The following is a 19,541-nucleotide window of genomic DNA, read 5'->3' on the forward strand; positions in this document are numbered from 1 at the left end:
CAGCAGGCGGTCTGAATGTTATGTTCATGCAAACAATTTGGAGTTTGATAGCAATAACTAAGCTCCGGCGTGATATGTTAAAAAAATTAAATCACAATAGAGTTTTTAGCTATTAATATTAAAAGCACAAAATTATGTTGAAGTGCAAAACTTTACGTGAAAATATATTTCAATGTTACTACAGAACTGTTATCATGTTTTATTACTATATTATGATGTTGTTTTTTTATTCCTTATAGAATTAAAATTATTTTTATTTTTCAGGGTCTTTCTGGAAAATCAGGCCCTAGGGGAGAGAGAGGACCCTCTGTAAGTGATTTCCTAAATAATTTTGTCTCCATTTTTTTACTTTTTTCTATTTCAGCAAATACTGTAATTAGCAGCTGTTTAGTTTATTATACCAGCTGAACCTGACACTGTCATCATCCTGATCTTTGCCCCGTGACTTTCTATACATTAGGATATTATAAGCAATGTCTGATCCTGATCAAGCCGTAATATCTTAGACTAAGCGACTCCTGCACAATGTCTGTACAAAGTGTGGACATGACGGGAGGACAGTAATCTGTTAATGAAATGCATTGTATATTTTCTATATTTAATAATAATCTGATTCTTTTTCCAGGGTCCAAGAGGTCAAAGAGGCCCCCGAGGAGCCACAGGGAAATCAGGACCAAAGGTTGTACAATGAACCTTCTGTCTCTTTTTTCGTCTCTTTCCTGGTGAAGCTTCAGCCTTTAGAGTAGATGTCGTATATTTTATTATTATGAGCTGATACAATGCTGGGGAGAGACCTGTGATATTGTATGGATTAATCAGCTTAGTGTTCAATCATGGAACAGAAAATGATGAGAAACTGACAAAGTAACGAGCCAAGACCCAATGATGAAGCAAATAACCTAAATATTTAGACACAAGTATTGTGTAGTTAGGTCTTTCATGAGGGCATCCATTTTGGATTGTGTAGATGGTGCTAAAAAGTGCAGATGAGCAGCCGCTGAAGTGGAGGCCTAAATCCCGCACATCTAGGATAATTACTGTTCTCCCCAAACCAGTGTCACCGCATGTTACACAGCACGTAGTGATAGTCGTATGTCAGTAATCTCCATCCCAGAAACATTATATATGTGCCTGCTCCGCCATAAGACATTATAGATTGTTTCACTTATTTTCTTCCCTCCCTTAGGGAACATCTGGAGGAGACGGTCCTTCTGGCCCATCGGGAGAGAGAGTAAGTCCAGATATCAAATCAACATAATCTTCATAATCAATGTTATTAACCGATGTCATAGTTCTCGTCAGTGGCCGTTTCTTGTGTTAACTCGTCTACATCCATCCTACACTCCATGTTTCTGCATTTCTCTATACTACCATTTGATTCTTACTCTTCATTCTTGACACCATCTTAGTTTTTTTAATTCGTTCATTGTAATCTCATTTATTTTTCATGTTACTTATTTCACATTTTTTATATTTTACCACTTTCTTCTTTTCTGAGTTTCCTCTAAGTGGGCTTCTTATTTTCCAGGGTCTTCCTGGACCACAAGGATCTAATGGGTTCCCTGGGCCTAAAGGACCTCCTGTGAGTACACGTTTCAATTCTTTATGCCATCTTGGCACCGTGGTCGATGAGCTGTAAATTTTCTGCATTGTTAATGGGATCGAGTAATAAGATGCCAGTACATTTTGTATAATCCTATGGGAACACGGTGACTGTGGTTGTGTGATATGAAGATTGTCGTGTCGAGTTGTGAGACTGCATCTAAATATTGACAAAAAAATCCAAACTGTTTAGTTTTTTGGCCGCAGCTTGTATTGAGGTTTCTTGTCTTTACAGATGTCAATCAAGCCAAATAGGGCAGGGATAGAATATGAATACTTTACCCGAAATCTTTAGTGTCAGCAGCCTTGTCTAGATACAACTAATTCATAGGGTGTGAGTGGCTGGTTTTATCTGGAATGTGTGTAATCCCAGCTGCACAGTAGTCTGGTTTTGTTGTCTGGACCTCCCCATCCCACCTCTAATCCACTGCGACGGGCGGTCCAGACTACACAACCATACTACAATGTGACTATAACCAAGAAAACAAGTGGACCTCCCCCATCCGTCCTCTGATCCACTGTGTGGGGCGGTCCAGACTACACAACCAGACTACAATGTGGCTATAACCAAGAAAACAAGTGGACCTCCCCCATCCGTCCTCTGATCTACTGTGTGGGGCGGTCCAGACTACACAACCAGACTACAATGTGACTATAACCAAGAAAACAAGTGGACCTCCCCCATCCGTCCTCTGATCTACTGTGTGGGGCGGTCCAGACTACACAACCAGACTACTATGTGACTATAACCAAGAAAACAAGTGGACCTCCCCCATCCGTCCTCTGATCCACTGTGTGGGGCGGTCCAGAACACACACCCGGACTACAATGTGGCTACAACCAGGAGGATAAGTCGACCTTCCCCATCCATCCTCTGATCCACTATGTGGGGCAGTCCAGACTACACAACCAGACTACAATGTGGCTACCACCAGGAGGAGAAGTGGACCTCCCCTATCTGTCCTCTAATCCACTGCGTGGGGCGGTCCAGACTACACAACCAGACTACAATGTGACTATAATCAGGAAAAGAAGTGGACCTCCCCCATTAAGCCTCTGATCCACTGTAAGGGGCAGTTCAGACTACACAACCAGACTGCAATGTGGCTACAACCAGGAGAAGATGCGGACCTCCCCCATCCAGCCTCTGATCCACTGTGAGGGGCGGTCCAGACTACACAACCAGACTGCAATGTGACTATAACCAGGAGAAGAAGCATGCCTCCCCCATCCAGCCTCTAATCCACTGCGTGGGGCGGTCCAGGCTACACAACCAGGTTACAATGTGGCTACAACCAGGAGAAGAAGCGGACCTACCTCCCCCATCCCATCTCTGATCCAGTTTGAGGGGCGGTCGAGACTACACAATCAGACTACAAAATGGCTACAACCAGGAGAAGAAGCTGCAATGCTTATATTGCACCAACAAACCGCTGCACGACCAGCTCTACCCTCACCTACTGTATTCTCACCCATCCCTTGTAGATTGTGAGCCCTCACGGGCAGGGTCCTCATTCCTCCTGTACCAGTTATGACTTGTATTGTTTAAGATTATTGTACTTGTTTTTATTATGTATATGTGACGCCCAGGAGACCGGGGTACCCAGCACCGGACCAATGCGGTCTGTCTCTTGAGGGGGATGTCACGGGTGGCTTGACCCGGTGCTGTGGCCTCAGGCAATGCACAGTATAAGGGGTATCATGAGGGAACAGGCACTTACTTGATCAGCAGCAGGTTCTCCCAGCGGTGATGATCCCGATCCTGGATAGATGGCTATTATCCAAATGAAAGACTGAGGCACTGAAACGTTTAACCAGTTTACTTCAACATAAAGGGATTTACAACCAGTCCTGTCACCGGAGTCTGTATGGGAACTCTGAGTTACTTTGACCCTGCCGGGGTCTTTGCCTCTTATTGTACGCAGTTTCTGTGTGGCCCTGCTGCTGTATGTGAACTGGCTGCCGGCCCAATCTGTCCCCTCCGGGTCCTGGTTCGACGGGCAACCCGAGTCCTTTTATCGGTTTACCCCCTCCGGGAGTACCGCTGAACTCTGTGTCTGTTGCTGCGTCCGGCCCTAGTGAAGCTGATATCACCTCACGTTTTTCCAGTTGCTGTATTATATATAACGAATACAGCCACGGATCCGGTATCCGTCTTTGCGCCTGTTCTGGGTAGTGATTAATGCTACCCGGTTCTCACAATGTCCTTTTTCTCTGTCCCTCTTCTCCTCAGGCCGGTGATTTGGGCCTGGAAACCGTCATAGGGCTGTTAGAAATTCAGCTGTATGACCTCTCACTATCAGCTCCTTAGCCCAACTGCCATTTCTTCTCTCAGACCAGAATGGATCAAGGGGAGTCTCTGGAGCTCCCCCTTCTGGCCGGAGGTGGTAGTGCAGTTTTGCTATCTTAATATTTGTATTTAGTGTCAGTAACTATTTTTGTGGCAAATACCCCTAGGGGTGCCACATTCCCCCTTAGTTAAGAACAGTACTCCGGGACTGTGGGACGATAACATTTTGAAATAACAATTAATATGTACAGAGTCTTAAAAATGAAAAGTTACAAAAACCACTCAAGGAAACAAAAATAGAGTTCTGTAAAAAGTCACTTCAAATAGCGTCTATTAATACAGTCCTATCCTTGAAGGTACTAGGAAAGGCACTGCACTTTGTGTCCAGGAATTTAGTTCCATTTTTCCAACGGAGTTGTCAATATAAAGTCTAAAGAAAGTTCAAAAAGAGCAAAAAGCAAAGTTCAAAAAGCAGTCTTTACGGAGCTTTGATTTAGTGCCTCCGGGCTGATAACAAGTTCAAGAATATGCAAGAAGTTCATACAGACAAGTCTCTGTAGGCACTGGGCTTAAACGTTGCAGACTGATAACAATGACTATACTACATTTTCTGTTTAACTATATACGGCATAACATATATACAATTCACATTATGAGCTTTATAGTTGGTAATCTGCATACCTGGCCGGTAATTGACCCTGGGTACTACGCTGTGATCTACGTAATAGCGGTGTCTCTTCATGTGGTGTACTACTGTCTACTGCGGATGTAGTATCTGCCCGCTCTGCTAAAGATAATTCCATAACTATGGAGTTGGCAAGTCCACCGTGAATGGGATTACTCTGATCAGGAATCTGTTCTTCCTGGCCTGGAACCTCCCGTAGTACGGGGTCAGCCTCTTCCTGTCTTGGGACTTCTGGTATTGGGTTCGGTGTTGGGTAAAAGGCCACCATGGGAACCACTACTGCACCATGGTATGTTAGTAGGGTTTTGGGAAAGTCTCCTATACAGGTAACATAGTAACATAGTAACATAGTTAGTAAGGCCGAAAAAAGACATTTGTCCATCCAGTTCAGCCTATATTCCATCATAATAAATACCCAGATCTACGTCCTTCTACAGAACCTAATAATTGTATGATACAATATTGTTCTGCTCCAGGAAGACATCCAGGCCTCTCTTGAACCCCTCGACTGAGTTTGCCATCACCACCTCCTCAGGCAAGCAATTCCAGATTCTCACTGCCCTAACAGTAAAGAATCCTCTTCTATGTTGGTGGAAAAACCTTCTCTCCTCCAGACGCAAAGAATGCCCCCTTGTGCCCGTCACCTTCCTTGGTATAAACAGATCCTCAGCGAGATATTTGTATTGTCCCCTTATATACTTATACATGGTTATTAGATCGCCCCTCAGTCGTCTTTTTTCTAGACTAAATAATCCTAATTTCGCTAATCTATCTGGGTATTGTAGTTCTCCCATCCCCTTTATTAATTTTGTTGCCCTCCTTTGTACTCTCTCAAGTTCCATTATATCCTTCCTGAGCACCGGTGCCCAAAACTGGACACAGTACTCCATGTGCGGTCTAACTAGGGATTTGTACAGAGGCAGTATAATGCTCTCATCATGTGTATCCAGACCTCTTTTAATGCACCCCATGATCCTGTTTGCCTTGGCAGCTGCTGCCTGGCACTGGCTGCTCCAGGTAAGTTTATCATTAACTAGGATCCCCAAGTCCTTCTCCCTGTCAGATTTACCCAGTGGTTTCCCGTTCAGTGTGTAATGGTGATATTGATTCCCTCTTCCCATGTGTATAACCTTACATTTATCATTGTTAAACCTCATCTGCCACCTTTCAGCCCAAGTTTCCAACTTATCCAGATCCATCTGTAGCAGAATACTATCTTCTCTTGTATTAACTGCTTTACATAGTTTTGTATCATCTGCAAATATCGATATTTTACTGTGTAAACCTTTTACCAGATCATTAATGAATATGTTGAAGAGAACAGGTCCCAATACTGACCCCTGCGGTACCCCACTGGTCACAGCGACCCAGTTAGAGACTATACCATTTATAACCACCCTCTGCTTTCTATCACTAAGCCAGTTACTAACCCATTTACACACATGTTCCCCCAGACCAAGCATTCTCATTTTGTGTACCAACCTCTTGTGCGGCACGGTATCAAACGCGTGTGATACATTTCCTCTTCTTTTTCCTTTACTGGTTGAACCTGTATGGGTTGAATAACTTCTGGTTCTGGCTGGACAACGTCTGGCTCTTTCAATGCTTCCGGACATAATTTAAGATTGTCTCTTGACACTAGTACAGATGTTAAGCCTCCGTTTTTGCTAATGAGACACATTTTAGGATTATCCATTCTTGTTGGTAAAACTGTGTAGGGTATGGCTTCCCACTGATTGTCTAGTTTATTGGTTCGACAATTTCTCTTGAGCACTTGGTCACCCGGTCTTAATGGGGTCGCTAGAGCATTCTGGTTGAAAGTTCGCTCTTGTCTTTCTCTAGTTTGCTGAAGGCTTCTTTCCACACTCTCTTGCACTTGGCGATACTGCTTTTGCTGTATGATATCCCAATTGGAGTCTTGAACTTCTGCGTCTGGTTTCAGAATTCCCATTTCTAGATCGATTGGTAATTGGCCGGGTCTTGCACGCATAAGATAAGCTGGGGTGCAGTTGGTGGAGCTCACCTGGACATGATTATACAGATCCACCAAGTCAGGCAATTTCTCTGGCCATTGATTCCTTTCTGTCTCAGGTAAAGTCTTTAGTAGGTCTATTACAATATGGTTCATCTTCTCGCATAAGCCGTTTGTTTGTGGATGATAGGCCGTCGTCCGGATCTTTTTACAACCATACATATTACAGAATTCTCTGAAGATCTCTGATTCAAAGGCTGTACCTTGGTCGGTGAGAACCTGTTCCGGATATCCATGGGGTCTACAAAAGTACGTTTGGAACGCTTTGGCTGCTGTTTTTGCTGTCAGATCTTTTACGGGTACTACTACCAAGAAGCGTGAATAATGGTCCACGATGGTCAAGGCATAGACATAGCCGGACGGGCTTGGTATCAACTTCACGTGGTCTATGGCTACAAGTTCAAGTGGTTGTTTGGTGATTATGGGCTGCAGTGGTGCTCTTTGGTTCTTTTGATCGTTTCTTCTGAGGTTGCACGGGCCACAATTTCTGCACCACTGTTCGATTGATTTTCTCATCCCGACCCAATAAAATCTTTCTCTTAGAAGTACTTCTAACTTTTTCCAACCAAAGTGACCAGCACCATTATGGTAAGCTTCGAGGACCATCTTGACATCTTGTTTAGGCACGATAATCTGCCAAACCAATTCATGTGTTTTCGGATTGGTGTACCTTCTACAGAGCTTCCCTTGATACAGGAACATTTTGCCTCTCTCTTTCCAGAGTTGATGCGTCTCTTCTGGGGCATCCTCATCGGGATATGCACTTTGCTCAGTTAACAGTTCCTTCACCAACTTCACAGCCGGATTGCTGTCTTGGATGTCAGCCCATCTATGGTGTGCTAACGGATTAAAATTCACTTCTTGTTGTTTCTGATAGGTACTTGACTGATGATGTTTTGCCTTGGGATGATGGAAGGCTGGTAGTTCAATTTCTTCAAGCTCCCCCGTTTCTTCTTCTACATCTCTCAAGTGTGGCATCCGGGATAGGGCATCGGCATTTCCATTCTTGCGACCTGCTCGATACTTGATCTTGAAGTTGTAATTAGATAACCGGGCTATCCATCGTTGTTCTAACGCACCTAATTTGGCTGTGTCCAGGTGGGTCAACGGATTGTTGTCAGTATAGACAATAAATTCTGCAGCGGCCAGATAGTGTTTGAAACGTTCCGTCACAGCCCAAACTACTGCCAGTAGTTCCAATTTGAAGGAGCTATAATTTTCTGGATTTCTTTCAGTAGGCTGGAGCTTTCTACTTGCAAAGGCGATGACTTTCTCCCGACCTTCTTGCTTTTGTGACAGCACCGCTCCTAGTCCCACATTACTGGCATCGGTGTAGAGGATGAAAGGTTGATGGTAATCTGGGTATGCCAGAACCTCTTCTCCGGTTAGTGCCTTCTTTAGTTGTTCAAAGGAGTCTTCCCTTTCGTCGTTCCACTGGAAAGGAGGGTTTCGGTTTGAAGGTTTCTTCGTCTGCCCTACCAAGGCGTCTTGCAAGGGTGCTGCCAACTTGGTAAATCCTTTTATAAATCTGCGATAGTAACCCACCAATCCCAGGAATTGTCTCACTTCTTTTGCGCTGGTAGGTCTCGGCCAATCCCTTATGGCGGTTATTTTCTCGGGATCCGGTGCTACTCCCTCCGAACTCACGATGTGTCCCAGGTACTGTACCTTTGGCTTTAGAAGGTGACATTTGGATGGCTTGATTTTCATGCCATACCTGGATAAGGCTTCGAACACTTCTGCCAAGTCTTTTAAGTGTTGTTCGTAAGTCTTTGAGTAGGCGATCACATCATCTAGGTACAGGAGGACGGTCTCGAAGTTCTTGTGTCCGAGGCAGCATTCCATCAGCCGCTGGAAGGTACCGGATGCATTGCAGAGTCCGAACGGCATGCGATTAAATTCACTTAGACCCATTGATGTGGTGAATGCCGTCTTTTCCTTATCTCTCTCAGCCACAGGGACTTGCCAATACCCGCTTGTTAAGTCTAAGGTGGAAAAATAATTAGCAGATTTCAAAGCAGTCAAGGACTCTTATATCCTAGGCAAGGGGTAGGCGTCTTTATGGGTGATGTTATTAATCTGCCGGTAGTCTACGCACATTCTCATGGTTCCGTCTTTTTTTTTCACAATCACTAGAGAGGCTGCCCAGGGGCTACAGCTGTCTCTTATTACCCCGGCCTGTTTCATCTCCCTCAGCATATCTTTTGCACATTGATAGTGAGCGGGCGGTATGGGTCTATATCTTTCTTTTATTCGGGGATGGTCACCGGTGGGGATTGTGTGTTCTACCCCTTCTATCCGTCCGAAGTCCAATGGGTGTTTACTGAAGACTTGTTCATATTCCGTCACTAGCCTATACACCCCTTGTTTTTGATGGGTAGGTGTTGAATTTATGCCCACGTGTAGCTGTTGGCACCAATCCTCCAATTCTCCATCTGAGCCGTTGCCTTCCACCTGACAGGTTGGTTCTAAGGGCTCAATGGTTGTGATGGCATTGTTGTCAACAGTATATAGCTTTGCCATTGTAGCATACCTTGGCAAAGTGACCTCTTTCTCTCCACAGTTCAAAAGTCGTACCGGCACTCGTCCCCGGTGTACCTCGACTATCCCTCGTGCTGTGAGTATAGTGGGCCTGCTGTCGGTGTACACTGGTTCTATTAAGGCTTGATAATCTCGTCCCTTAGTACCAATGGCTGCTCTACACCATACCAGCATTTCTGTTTTTGGTGGGATTACAATAGACGTTGGATCACTTACCCTCACACTGCCAATTTCTCCACCTGCAACTTCTACCTGTTGCCTTAATATCAATACTTTTATTTCCCTCCGGAGAACTCTCTGCTGGCAGGATTGGGCAGTTTCAGCAATTTGCTGTAAGACAGAAATGACTTCGGAAAAGCAGTTCTCTAACACATTCATTCCTATCAATACAGTTGGTTCACAGTTCCGCCGGTCAACATCAACAACAATTATACCCTGTTTCTTCAATTCTACTTTACCAATCTTTATGGTCATCTCCCTAAATCCTAGTTTCGGTACCAACTTATCATTACTGGCCCATATATCTAGTTCAACATCAGAGGGCCCTTTATCAATATCTGCATCAGCCCAGTACCTCTTATAAACGATATACGGTATAGATGAAATCTGGGAACCTGTGTCCAGCAAAGCGTTGAGGGGCATTCCGTCCAACACGATAGGGATAATGGGTCGTCCTCCGATGTACCTGTCGTGCCAGGGTGTTGGGCCTTGAAAGTTCATTCCTGCGAAGCGGCCCGCATTCCCAGGGGATTCCCGTTTAAATCACAATCTCGTGCAAAGTGGCCTGGCTGCTGGCAACGGCGGCAAATGGGCTGTCCATCCGGTTGGTAGCGGTCGCGGGGTCGTCCTCTCCATGTCGGGTATCTCCGGGGTCTCATCCATGGAACATCTTCTCTACGGTTTGCCAACTCCATCTTGGGTCCTCTCATCTCCTGCATGGTTTTAGCCATTGAAGCAACAACATCAGTTAAAGAGTCAAGCTTTTGTTGAAGAGCCTCATTAGTACTGGGCCACAGGGGCTTAGCAATGGCCCCGGACATAGCTGATGTCACTGGCACTCCCTGTTGTTGAGGAGCCTCTGCCATGGGTTGCGCAGGCTCCTGATCCCGAGGTGCCTCTGCCAGCTGGAGACGTATAGCGCTCTCCTTTAATTGGGCAAATGTCAATTCAGGGTTCTTAAAAGCAAGCATGCTCACATGCCCCCGGTGAGAAGGGGTGTAGAGTCCCTCAATAAATTGATCTCTTAGCAGTTTATCCGCTCCGGTGTTAAAAATGGGTTCAGCCAGTGTAAGTGATTTAAGGGCTTCCTGCAGGTTTAAGGCAAAGTCTCTCACGCCCTCATTAGCTTTTTGTTTGCAATTAAAGAATCGTACTTTAGCTTTGCTGCTGGCAGTGCTTTCAAATGTAGCTTTTAATCCAGCAAATATGCGTTCAACAGTGCCTTTTAGGTCAGCTGCCCATGCTGCGACTTCTCGCTTAGCATGGCCACTTACCTGCATCATCAGGAGACTAACACGCTGAACTTCACCCACGGGGAACATGTCAAAATGGGCCAGCATCTTTTCTCTGAAATCGTCAAGGGTATTAGGCTCACCCTCATACATTGGAAGCCACGGGCCACCCGGGGTATATGGCATCAGCACCGGCATGATGGGCGCCACTCCTTGCACCGCTGCGCTGCCGGACTCTCTATTGACACTCTGTCTTTCAGCTGCATTAGCGCCGCCGGGTGCTGCGGTGTCTCCGTGCTGCGACATACTGTGCCCCCTTAGTTAATCCGGACCCTTCCGGTCCTCCGCTTTCTTCGGGATAGTGTAGATTTGTTCCGCTGTGCAGCAGGATTGGTTTTCCCCTTGCTCTGACGTCAGAGCGCTCAGCTTGGTGCCGCCCACAATGACACGCCCCCTGCTGCTCCCGTCCGCCGCGCGCTCTGTAATGGCGGATTCTGAAGTTTTTCAGTCAGACTGGGGCTCAGGTGATGGCGTAGCTCAATTAACAGTCTCGTGCCTAATGGTTATGAGGTGATTACCTCAGGGGATGGCGGCCATCTTTACTCCATTATAACCAATGGGGAAAAGTCACTTTCAATAGTTTTCAATGGGGAATGGAATTTTCTTTAATAAAGTAAATTTTCAAGATTTTTCATCCAAGTTTTCACAGTTTTGGGCTCCAATCACGGCACACAATACCCGGTATACGGGCTGGCTAGATCCTGTTCGTGACGCCAATTGTGACGCCCAGGAGACCGGGGTACCCAGCACCGGACCAATGCGGTCTGTCTCTTGAGGGGGATGTCACGGGTGGCTTGACCCGGTGCTGTGGCCTCAGGCAATGCACAGTGTAAGGGGTATCATGAGGGAACAGGCACTTACTTGATCAGCAGCAGGTTCTCCCAGCGGTGATGATCCCGATCCTGGATAGATGGCTATTATCCAAATGAAAGACTGAGGCACTGAAACGTTTAACCAGTTTACTTCAACATAAAGGGATGTACAACCAGTCCTGTCACCGGAGTCTGTATGGGAACTCTGAGTTACTTTGACCCTGCCGGGGTCTTTGCCTCTTATTGTACGCAGTTTCTGTGTGGCCCTGCTGCTGTATGTGAACTGGCTGCCGGCCCAATCTGTCCCCTCCGGGTCCTGGTTCGACGGGCAACCCGAGTCCTTTTATCGGTTTACCCCCTCCGGGAGTACCGCTGAACTCTGTGTCTGTTGCTGCGTCCGGCCCTAGTGAAGCTGATATCACCTCACGTTTTTCCGGTTGCTGTATTATATATAATGAATACAGCCACGGATCCGGTATCCGTCTTTGCGCCTGTTCTGGGTAGTGATTAATGCTACCCGGTTCTCACAATGTCCTTTCTCTCTGTCCCTCTTCTCCTCAGGCCGGTGATTTGGGCCTGGAAACCGTCATAGGGCTGTTAGAAATTCAGCTGTATGACCTCTCACTATCAGCTCCTTAGCCCAACTGCCATTTCTTCTCTCAGACCAGAATGGATCAAGAGGAGTCTCTGGAGCTCCCCCTTCTGGCCGGAGGTGGTAGTGCAGTTTTGCTATCTTAATATTTGTATTTAGTGTCAGTAACTATTTTTGTGGCAAATACCCCTAGGGGTGCCACATATACCCCTCCTCACATGTAAAGCGCAATGGAATAAATGGCGCTATAACAATAAATAATAATAATAATAATAACATATTTCACAACGCTTAACAAACATTATCATATAGATATAGATTCCCTTCCTTGAGGTTTTCCGTGTCCGGTACTATCCTGCATATTTGGAAAAAAACAAAAAACTGAGAGATCTCACTGACATAAAAGATCAATCAGAATTTACTACAACATGGGTCAAAACTGATCCACCATATGTCTCATGTGAATCAAAAGCCATGTGACCAGTGTGAATGAGGCTTTAATAACAAGAATACCGGTCTGTGACCGCACTGACTGTAATGATGAAGGTACTACTGGTAAACCTATGGCATTATAAATAATCACCAATGTCACTATTACCAACACTCTGGAGACATTGATCACCGGAGGACATGGCCTCTCTCAGTAGAGAGGACAATACATTTATTTCTCCATCTTCTTGTTCTTCTCTAGGGACCCCCAGGAAAGGATGGGATCCCAGGACATCCCGGCCAGAGGGGAGAAGTGGTGAGTCCTGAGATTTCCTGGTGATGAGCGGATAGAAGCTTCTGACATTATCATATATCTATCTTAAAGCCACCAGAACATATAATTGCTCGCCTTTTGTGTCTTTGCAGGGTTTCCAAGGTAAAATGGGAACTACTGGACCTCCTGGTGTTGTGGGACCACAGGTACGATATATACTGGACATCTCTTATCAGGTCATTGATTTGGGACCTTGCATGTCTTGTCATAGATCTTTTCTCTAAATTTCTGTCTGTACGCAGGGTACTCAAGGTGAATCTGGCCAAATGGGAGAGAGAGGACATCCAGGTCCCCCAGGACCTCCAGGAGAGCAGGGCTTGTCCGGTGCATCTGGTAAAGAGGGAACTAAGGTGAGCAAATAGAACTTCTGTTTTCACTTTCAAGCCCAAATATTTCCACAAGACAATAAATTATGCACCTTAAGGTTAAGGGTGTGGGCTCTCTCATAAATTGTGTGTCACTAGGATTTGCCATTACTTTTATGATCACGGTGAGACCTAAGACCAACCCAAAGGATGAAGGGCGTTGGGAATCTTCCCTGAACCACGTGGCTCTTGGCCGCCTGTCTGTGATCTGCAGTTGGACCCATGCGCATGAATAAGGCTGAGCTGCGGTTCCTTCATAGCACTACATGAATGCTGCAGACCATCATTCTCAGGATCGTTGGGGGTCTCAGATGTTGGATCTTAACCTACTATAAAGTGATGGCGTATTCTAACAAAAAAACTTTACTGCATATAGAAAAACTACATAGTACTCATAGCAATCAGCCATAACTCCACGTGTCTGATGTACGCCACCGGAGCTACCAAAACAACTCTAATGTATTCAGATACATAGTGATCGCCGTTAACTTGAAAAAAAATCCAACATCTTTATCGTTTTCCTCTGAATACGATGCATTGTTAATTGGACACCACAAGAGTTGTGAAGGTGTGCTGTGATACCTGTCATTAGCCGATTGTGTAAGTGTCTCGGTGCGGCCATTATATTCCAGCTCATCCCAAGGATGCTTGTAAGGCCTCGCTCACACGAGCGTATAACTCTGACGAGTTCAATCCGATAACAAGAGTGATTGCACTCAGACCAATATTATTCAGTGATGCTGTGCAGACCTGCGTATTTCTCTCAGCTGTATTTGTCATAAGAACAAACCTGCAGCATTCTGCAATTTCACTCCAAAATCTGATTGGTGCGAGAAAAAAATGAGATTCCATAAGGGCCATCAGAACGGCATCCGATTTTTATGGATACAATTGTGTAACATAGAAAACTATAAATGGTCCTGTAAAAGATTAATAGCTGCTGAGTAAAATAGATTGTAAACGGATGACAAGTGAAATAAATATTGTCCCACTTTTCTGGAGAACCAGACCGATTTTTTTTTATATGCCCGTGTGACCCCAATCTTAGATTGAGATCTGGAGCACATTGAACCGTCTTATGTTCCTGTAACAGTATTTGCTGAAAGTGGCAAAGCCGTTAGAGAAATCAGCACAAGATTATCTGTATACCGGAAACCCTCCACAGGACCCGCCATATACCGGGAACACCCCACAAAATCTGCCGAATACCGAGAACACCCCACAAAATCTGCCGTATACCGAGAACACCCCACAAGACCTGCCATATACCGAGAACACCCCACAAAATCTGCCGTATACCGAGAACACCCCACAAGACCTGCCATATACCGAGAACACCCCACAAAATCTGCCGTATACCGAGAACACCCCACAAAATCTGCCGTATACCGAGAACACCCCACAAAATCTGCCATATACCGAGAACACCCCACAAGACCTGCTGTATACAGGGAATACCCCATAAGACCAACTCTATACAGGGAATACCCCATATGACCTGCTGTATACAGGGAATACCCCATAAGACCTGCCGTATACTGGGTACACCCCACAAAATCTGCCGTATACCAAGAACACCCCACAAGGCCTGCAGTATACAGGGAATACCACATATGACTTGCTGTATACAGGGAATACCCCATAAGACCTGCCGTATAATGGGTACACCCCACAAAATCTGCCGTATACCGAGAACACCCCACAAGACCTGCAGTATACAGGGAATACCCCATATGACCTGCTGTATACAGGGAATACCCCATATGACCTGCTGTATATAGGGAATACCCCATAAGACCTGCCGTATACAGGGAATACCCCACAAGACCTGCTGTATACAGGGAATACCCCATAAGACCTGCCGTATACAGGGAATACCCCACAAGACCTGCTGTATACAGGGAATACCCCATATGACCTGCTGTATACAGGGAATACCCCACAAGACCTGCTGTATACAGGGAATACCCCATAAGACCTGCCGTATACAGGGAATACCCCACAAGACCTGCTGTATACAGGGAATACCCCATATGACCTGCTGTATACAGGGAATACCCCACAAGACCTGCTGTATACAGGGAATACCCCATATGACTTAAAACTCGTACAATTAACAGGCAGCCCTGGCTGACCAGCCTGACCAAAGAATTGAGATGGGCTTCCAGGATTGCTGATCGGAGATGGAAGCGATCCCACTCTGCCGACCACTTCACTACATACAAGCAGTCCCTCGCCAGCTTCAAGTCTGCGCTCACTGCCGCAAAACAAACTTACTTCTCATCCCTCATATCCTCCCTGTCCCACAACCCTAAACAGCTTTTCAACACTTTCAATTCTCTACTCCGTCCCCCCGCACCTCCTCCCTCCCCCCTCATTTCTGCTGATGACTTCGCCTCTTTCTTTAAACAGAAGATCGATACGATCAGAGAAAGCTTTGGCCCACAGCGCCCACTGCCCCTCTTAGCTGCTCAACCCTGCTCCTCCAAAACCAGCTTCTCCACCATGACAGAAGATCAGCTCTCCACCCTCCTGTCAAGATCACACCTCACCACCTGCACGCTTGACCCGCTCCCATCCCACCTCATCCCTAACCTTTCCACGGTCTTCATCCCAACCCTAACGCACCTCTTCAACCTCTCACTCACAACAGGTGTCTTTCCCTCATCCTTCAAGCATGCCAAGATCACACCCATCCTCAAAAAGCCCTCCCTCGACCCATCCTCTGTGTCTAGCTATCGCCCAATATCTCTTCTCCCTTATGCCTCCAAATTGCTGGAGCAACACGTCCATCTTGAACTGTCCTCCCACTTCTCCTCCTGCTCCCTCTTTGATCGGTTACAATCAGGCTTCCGTTCCCATCACTCAACTGAAACTGCCCTAACTAAAGTCACCAATGACCTACTAACTGCCAGGAGCAAGCGACACTACTCTGTCCTCCTTCTCCTGGACTTGTCTTCTGCCTTTGACACTGTAGACCACTCCCTTTTGCTACAAATCCTCTCATCCCTTGGCATCACAGACTTGGCCCTTTCCTGGCTCTCGTCATATCTGACAGACCGAACATTCAGTGTCTCCCTCCCCCACATCACCTCCTCACTTCGCCCCTTGTCAGTCGGTGTTCCTCAAGGCTCTGTTCTAGGACCCCTACTCTTCTCCATCTACACTTTCGGCCTGGGACAGCTCATAGAATCCCACGGTATGCAGTACCATCTCTACGCTGACGACACGCAGATCTACCTCTCCGGACCTGACCTCTCCTCCTTGCTTACCAAAATCCCGCACTGTCTGTCTGCCATTTCAGCCTTCTTTTCTGCTCGCTTTCTACAACTGAACATGGACAAAACAGAATTCATCATCTTTCCCCCATCTCACTCTACCCCTCCACCAGACCTATCCATCAATGTCAATGGCTGCTCACTATCCCCAGTCCCACACGCCCGGTGCCTCGGGGTGATCCTCGACTCTGCCCTCTCTTTCAAGCCACATATCCAAGCCCTTGCCTCCTCCTGTCGTCTCAAACTCAAAAATATTTCCCGGATCCGTGCTTTCCTTGACCGCAACACTGCAAAAACGCTAGTGCATGCCCTTATCATCTCCCGCCTCGACTACTGCAACCTCCTACTCTCTGGACTCCCCTCTAGCACTCTGGCACCACTCCAATCCATCCTACACTCTGCTGCCCGACTAATCCACCTGTCCCCCCGCTATTCCCCAGCCTCTCCCCTGTGTCAAGCCCTTCACTGGCTTCCTATCGCCCAGAGACTCCAGTTCAAAACCCTCACACTAACATACAAAGCCATCCACAACCTGTCTCCTCCATACATCTGTGACATGGTCTCCCGGTACCTACCTACACGCGACCTCCGATCCTCCCAAGACCTCCTTCTCTACGCCCCTCTCATCTCTTCTTCCCATAACCGCATCCAAGACTTCTCCCGTGCTTCCCCCATACTCTGGAACTCTCTACCCCAACACATCAGACTTGCGCCTACCATAGAAACCTTCAAAAAGAACCTGAAGCCTCATCTCTTCCGACAAGCCTACAGCCTGCAGTGATCCTCAACCTACTGAACAGCCGTACAGCCAGCTCTTCCCTCTCCTAGTGTATCCTCACCACCCCCTGCAGACTGTGAGCCCTCGCGGGCAGGGTCCTCCCTCCTTATGTACTCGTGTGCCTTGTTATCTGCTCATGTTTAATGTATTTGTCTATATCTGCCCCGTATTCACATGTAAAGCGCCATGGAATAAATGGCGCTATAAAAATGTATAATAATAATAATAATAATAATATGACCTGCTGTATACAGGGAATACCCCATATGACCTGCTGTATACAGGGAATACCCCACAAGACCTGCTCTATACAGGGAATACCCCATAAGGCCTGCCGTATACTGGGTACACCCCAGAAGACCTGCCGTATACTCTGTTTTGGAGATGCTGTGATCCAGTCATCTAGCAATCACACATTGGCCACTGTCAGACTCGCTCACATCCTTTCTGTTGCCCTATTTTCCTTCTTCCAACACATCAACTTCAAGAACTGACTGTTCAATCACTAATTTATCCCCCCTGACAGGAACCTCTGTAAGCCGATAATCCACTCATTCACCATAAGGTCATAAGGTTCTTGCTGATCATTATGTTCTTTTCGCTCTTACCCCATTATTTTATTATTTCTTACACTTCCGTTCATTTTTTTTTTCACAGGGAGATCCTGGTGGTGTTGGTGTCCCTGGAAAGGATGGCCCCGCGGGTCTGAGAGGATTTCCTGGAGAGAGAGGCCTGCCCGGTACTCCGGTGAGTAACTGACCTGTACTTATTAATAATATGGTAGTAGCGGCATCGCTATCACCAGCAGGAGGATGTCAGGACGTGTGGAGTACACTTGACTCACAAGCGCCTCTGATAACTATACCCTTTCTCCCAAACCCTTTTATCTATACCACTCCCACCCTATAATAACATCAGTTGTAACACCCAAAAATGACATTACACCAGCTTTTGGATTAAATGGCCACAGCAGCCTTTTTATTAACATACAATACAAAAATTAAACAACAACCCAAACTAGGAAGGGGTGGTCCTCGAAGCCACAAATTAAGGATTTCCAATGTTCCCATTTTATATTCCTTTTGGCCTCCAGGCTTAGTCTTACCCCCAGCCGCAAAGCACCAGCTCGGAGGCAGCTATTGACCAGCCCGGCCAAAACCAACAAATACCAAGTCCCATAATTATCCGTTCCACCGAATGATCGACCACATCCACTCATAATCCACTCCGGGGGAGTCCAAGACCAATAGAGATCCCCCCCCCCTGCAATCCGCCATCGCCCTTTCCACCAACTTCGAGGACCTCCCTCCCCCGCCTTACCGCTATGACAGAAATTAACATTCACCATTTGATGTAAAACATAAGTACCGTTATCAAGCCCGACGAACAAAATTACCAAATTTTACCAACCCAGAAAATAAGGGAGGGTGGGTGGGAGCTTCGTTCACTCGCAAACAGGCAGGTGAGTGAACGCTCCAGCCAAGTGAGTGACGTGGAATTGGCGGTTTTCTTATTAACCGCCCTACAGGCTCTCAGCCCACAGCTCCTCCTATCCTCCCCTTTTTTGATCCCTCCCCCTCCCCAATTCAAAAACTCACAACGCAGACCATTTAACCCTGTACTGCCTATTAACCCCCTGTGGCCCCAATGCTCGCACGTGACCCCATCATGGCGGCCTCCCTTGATGGCCCGGGGCCCAGTACGGCCTTTCTGGACTAGCGTTCTTACATTCATCCTTCTTCTCCAGTCCCACGCTGCTTAGTCTGGTTGTGCTCTAGCTTTTTTCTCTATTATTTGCTTGGTTTTGGCGGCCTATAAGGATCAGGAGAAATAATCAGAATTAATCATTAGTGGATCCATCCAAATAGCAGCTGAAGAAAAGCAAATGAACATCGCAAATCATTACGGCTGCCGGCACATTAGATACAAACTCTATGATTTCAAAATGTACAAACAACTTTACTACATGGAGACCATCGTGAGGACCGTCACTCATGTCACTATATTTACCAGCGGTGACGTCCTGGAGGATGAGCCGAGGCACCAAGTAATATACATAATAATATGATTTATTTGTCACCTGCATGAGATATAGATACAACTACTGCTCGGCCTGAATGATCCATTATTGACCCATCGCCGGCAGACATAGATGTGACAATCAGCCATGTGTGACTTAATACATAGCGCTATTTGGCTGCCATTTTGAATACATTAATTAGAACTGGACAACTCTGCTTCTTCTCTAGAGATCTCAGAACATAGAAAAAGACAAAATCCTCTTTTTCAGCC

At 46.3% G+C, this 19,541-nt stretch overlaps 1 protein-coding gene across 2 annotated transcripts in view; it reads left to right on the plus strand.

The window, feature by feature from the left end:
- COL11A2 (collagen type XI alpha 2 chain) overlaps positions 1 to 19,541 on the plus strand; it is a 154,186-nt gene that overhangs the window by 113,000 nt on the left and 21,645 nt on the right. For both annotated transcript variants that reach the window (XM_069746316.1, XM_069746315.1), the window contains 8 exons: positions 265 to 309; positions 626 to 679; positions 1,187 to 1,231; positions 1,529 to 1,582; positions 12,757 to 12,810; positions 12,921 to 12,974; positions 13,071 to 13,178; positions 17,907 to 17,996. In XM_069746316.1, the coding sequence (XP_069602417.1) occupies positions 265 to 309; positions 626 to 679; positions 1,187 to 1,231; positions 1,529 to 1,582; positions 12,757 to 12,810; positions 12,921 to 12,974; positions 13,071 to 13,178; positions 17,907 to 17,996 (504 nt within the window). The remainder of the gene's footprint in view (positions 1 to 264; positions 310 to 625; positions 680 to 1,186; positions 1,232 to 1,528; positions 1,583 to 12,756; positions 12,811 to 12,920; positions 12,975 to 13,070; positions 13,179 to 17,906; positions 17,997 to 19,541) is intronic.

The sequence above is a fragment of the Ranitomeya imitator genome, chromosome 2 (assembly GCF_032444005.1).
Source record: "Ranitomeya imitator isolate aRanImi1 chromosome 2, aRanImi1.pri, whole genome shotgun sequence".
NCBI lineage: Eukaryota > Metazoa > Chordata > Amphibia > Anura > Dendrobatidae > Ranitomeya > Ranitomeya imitator.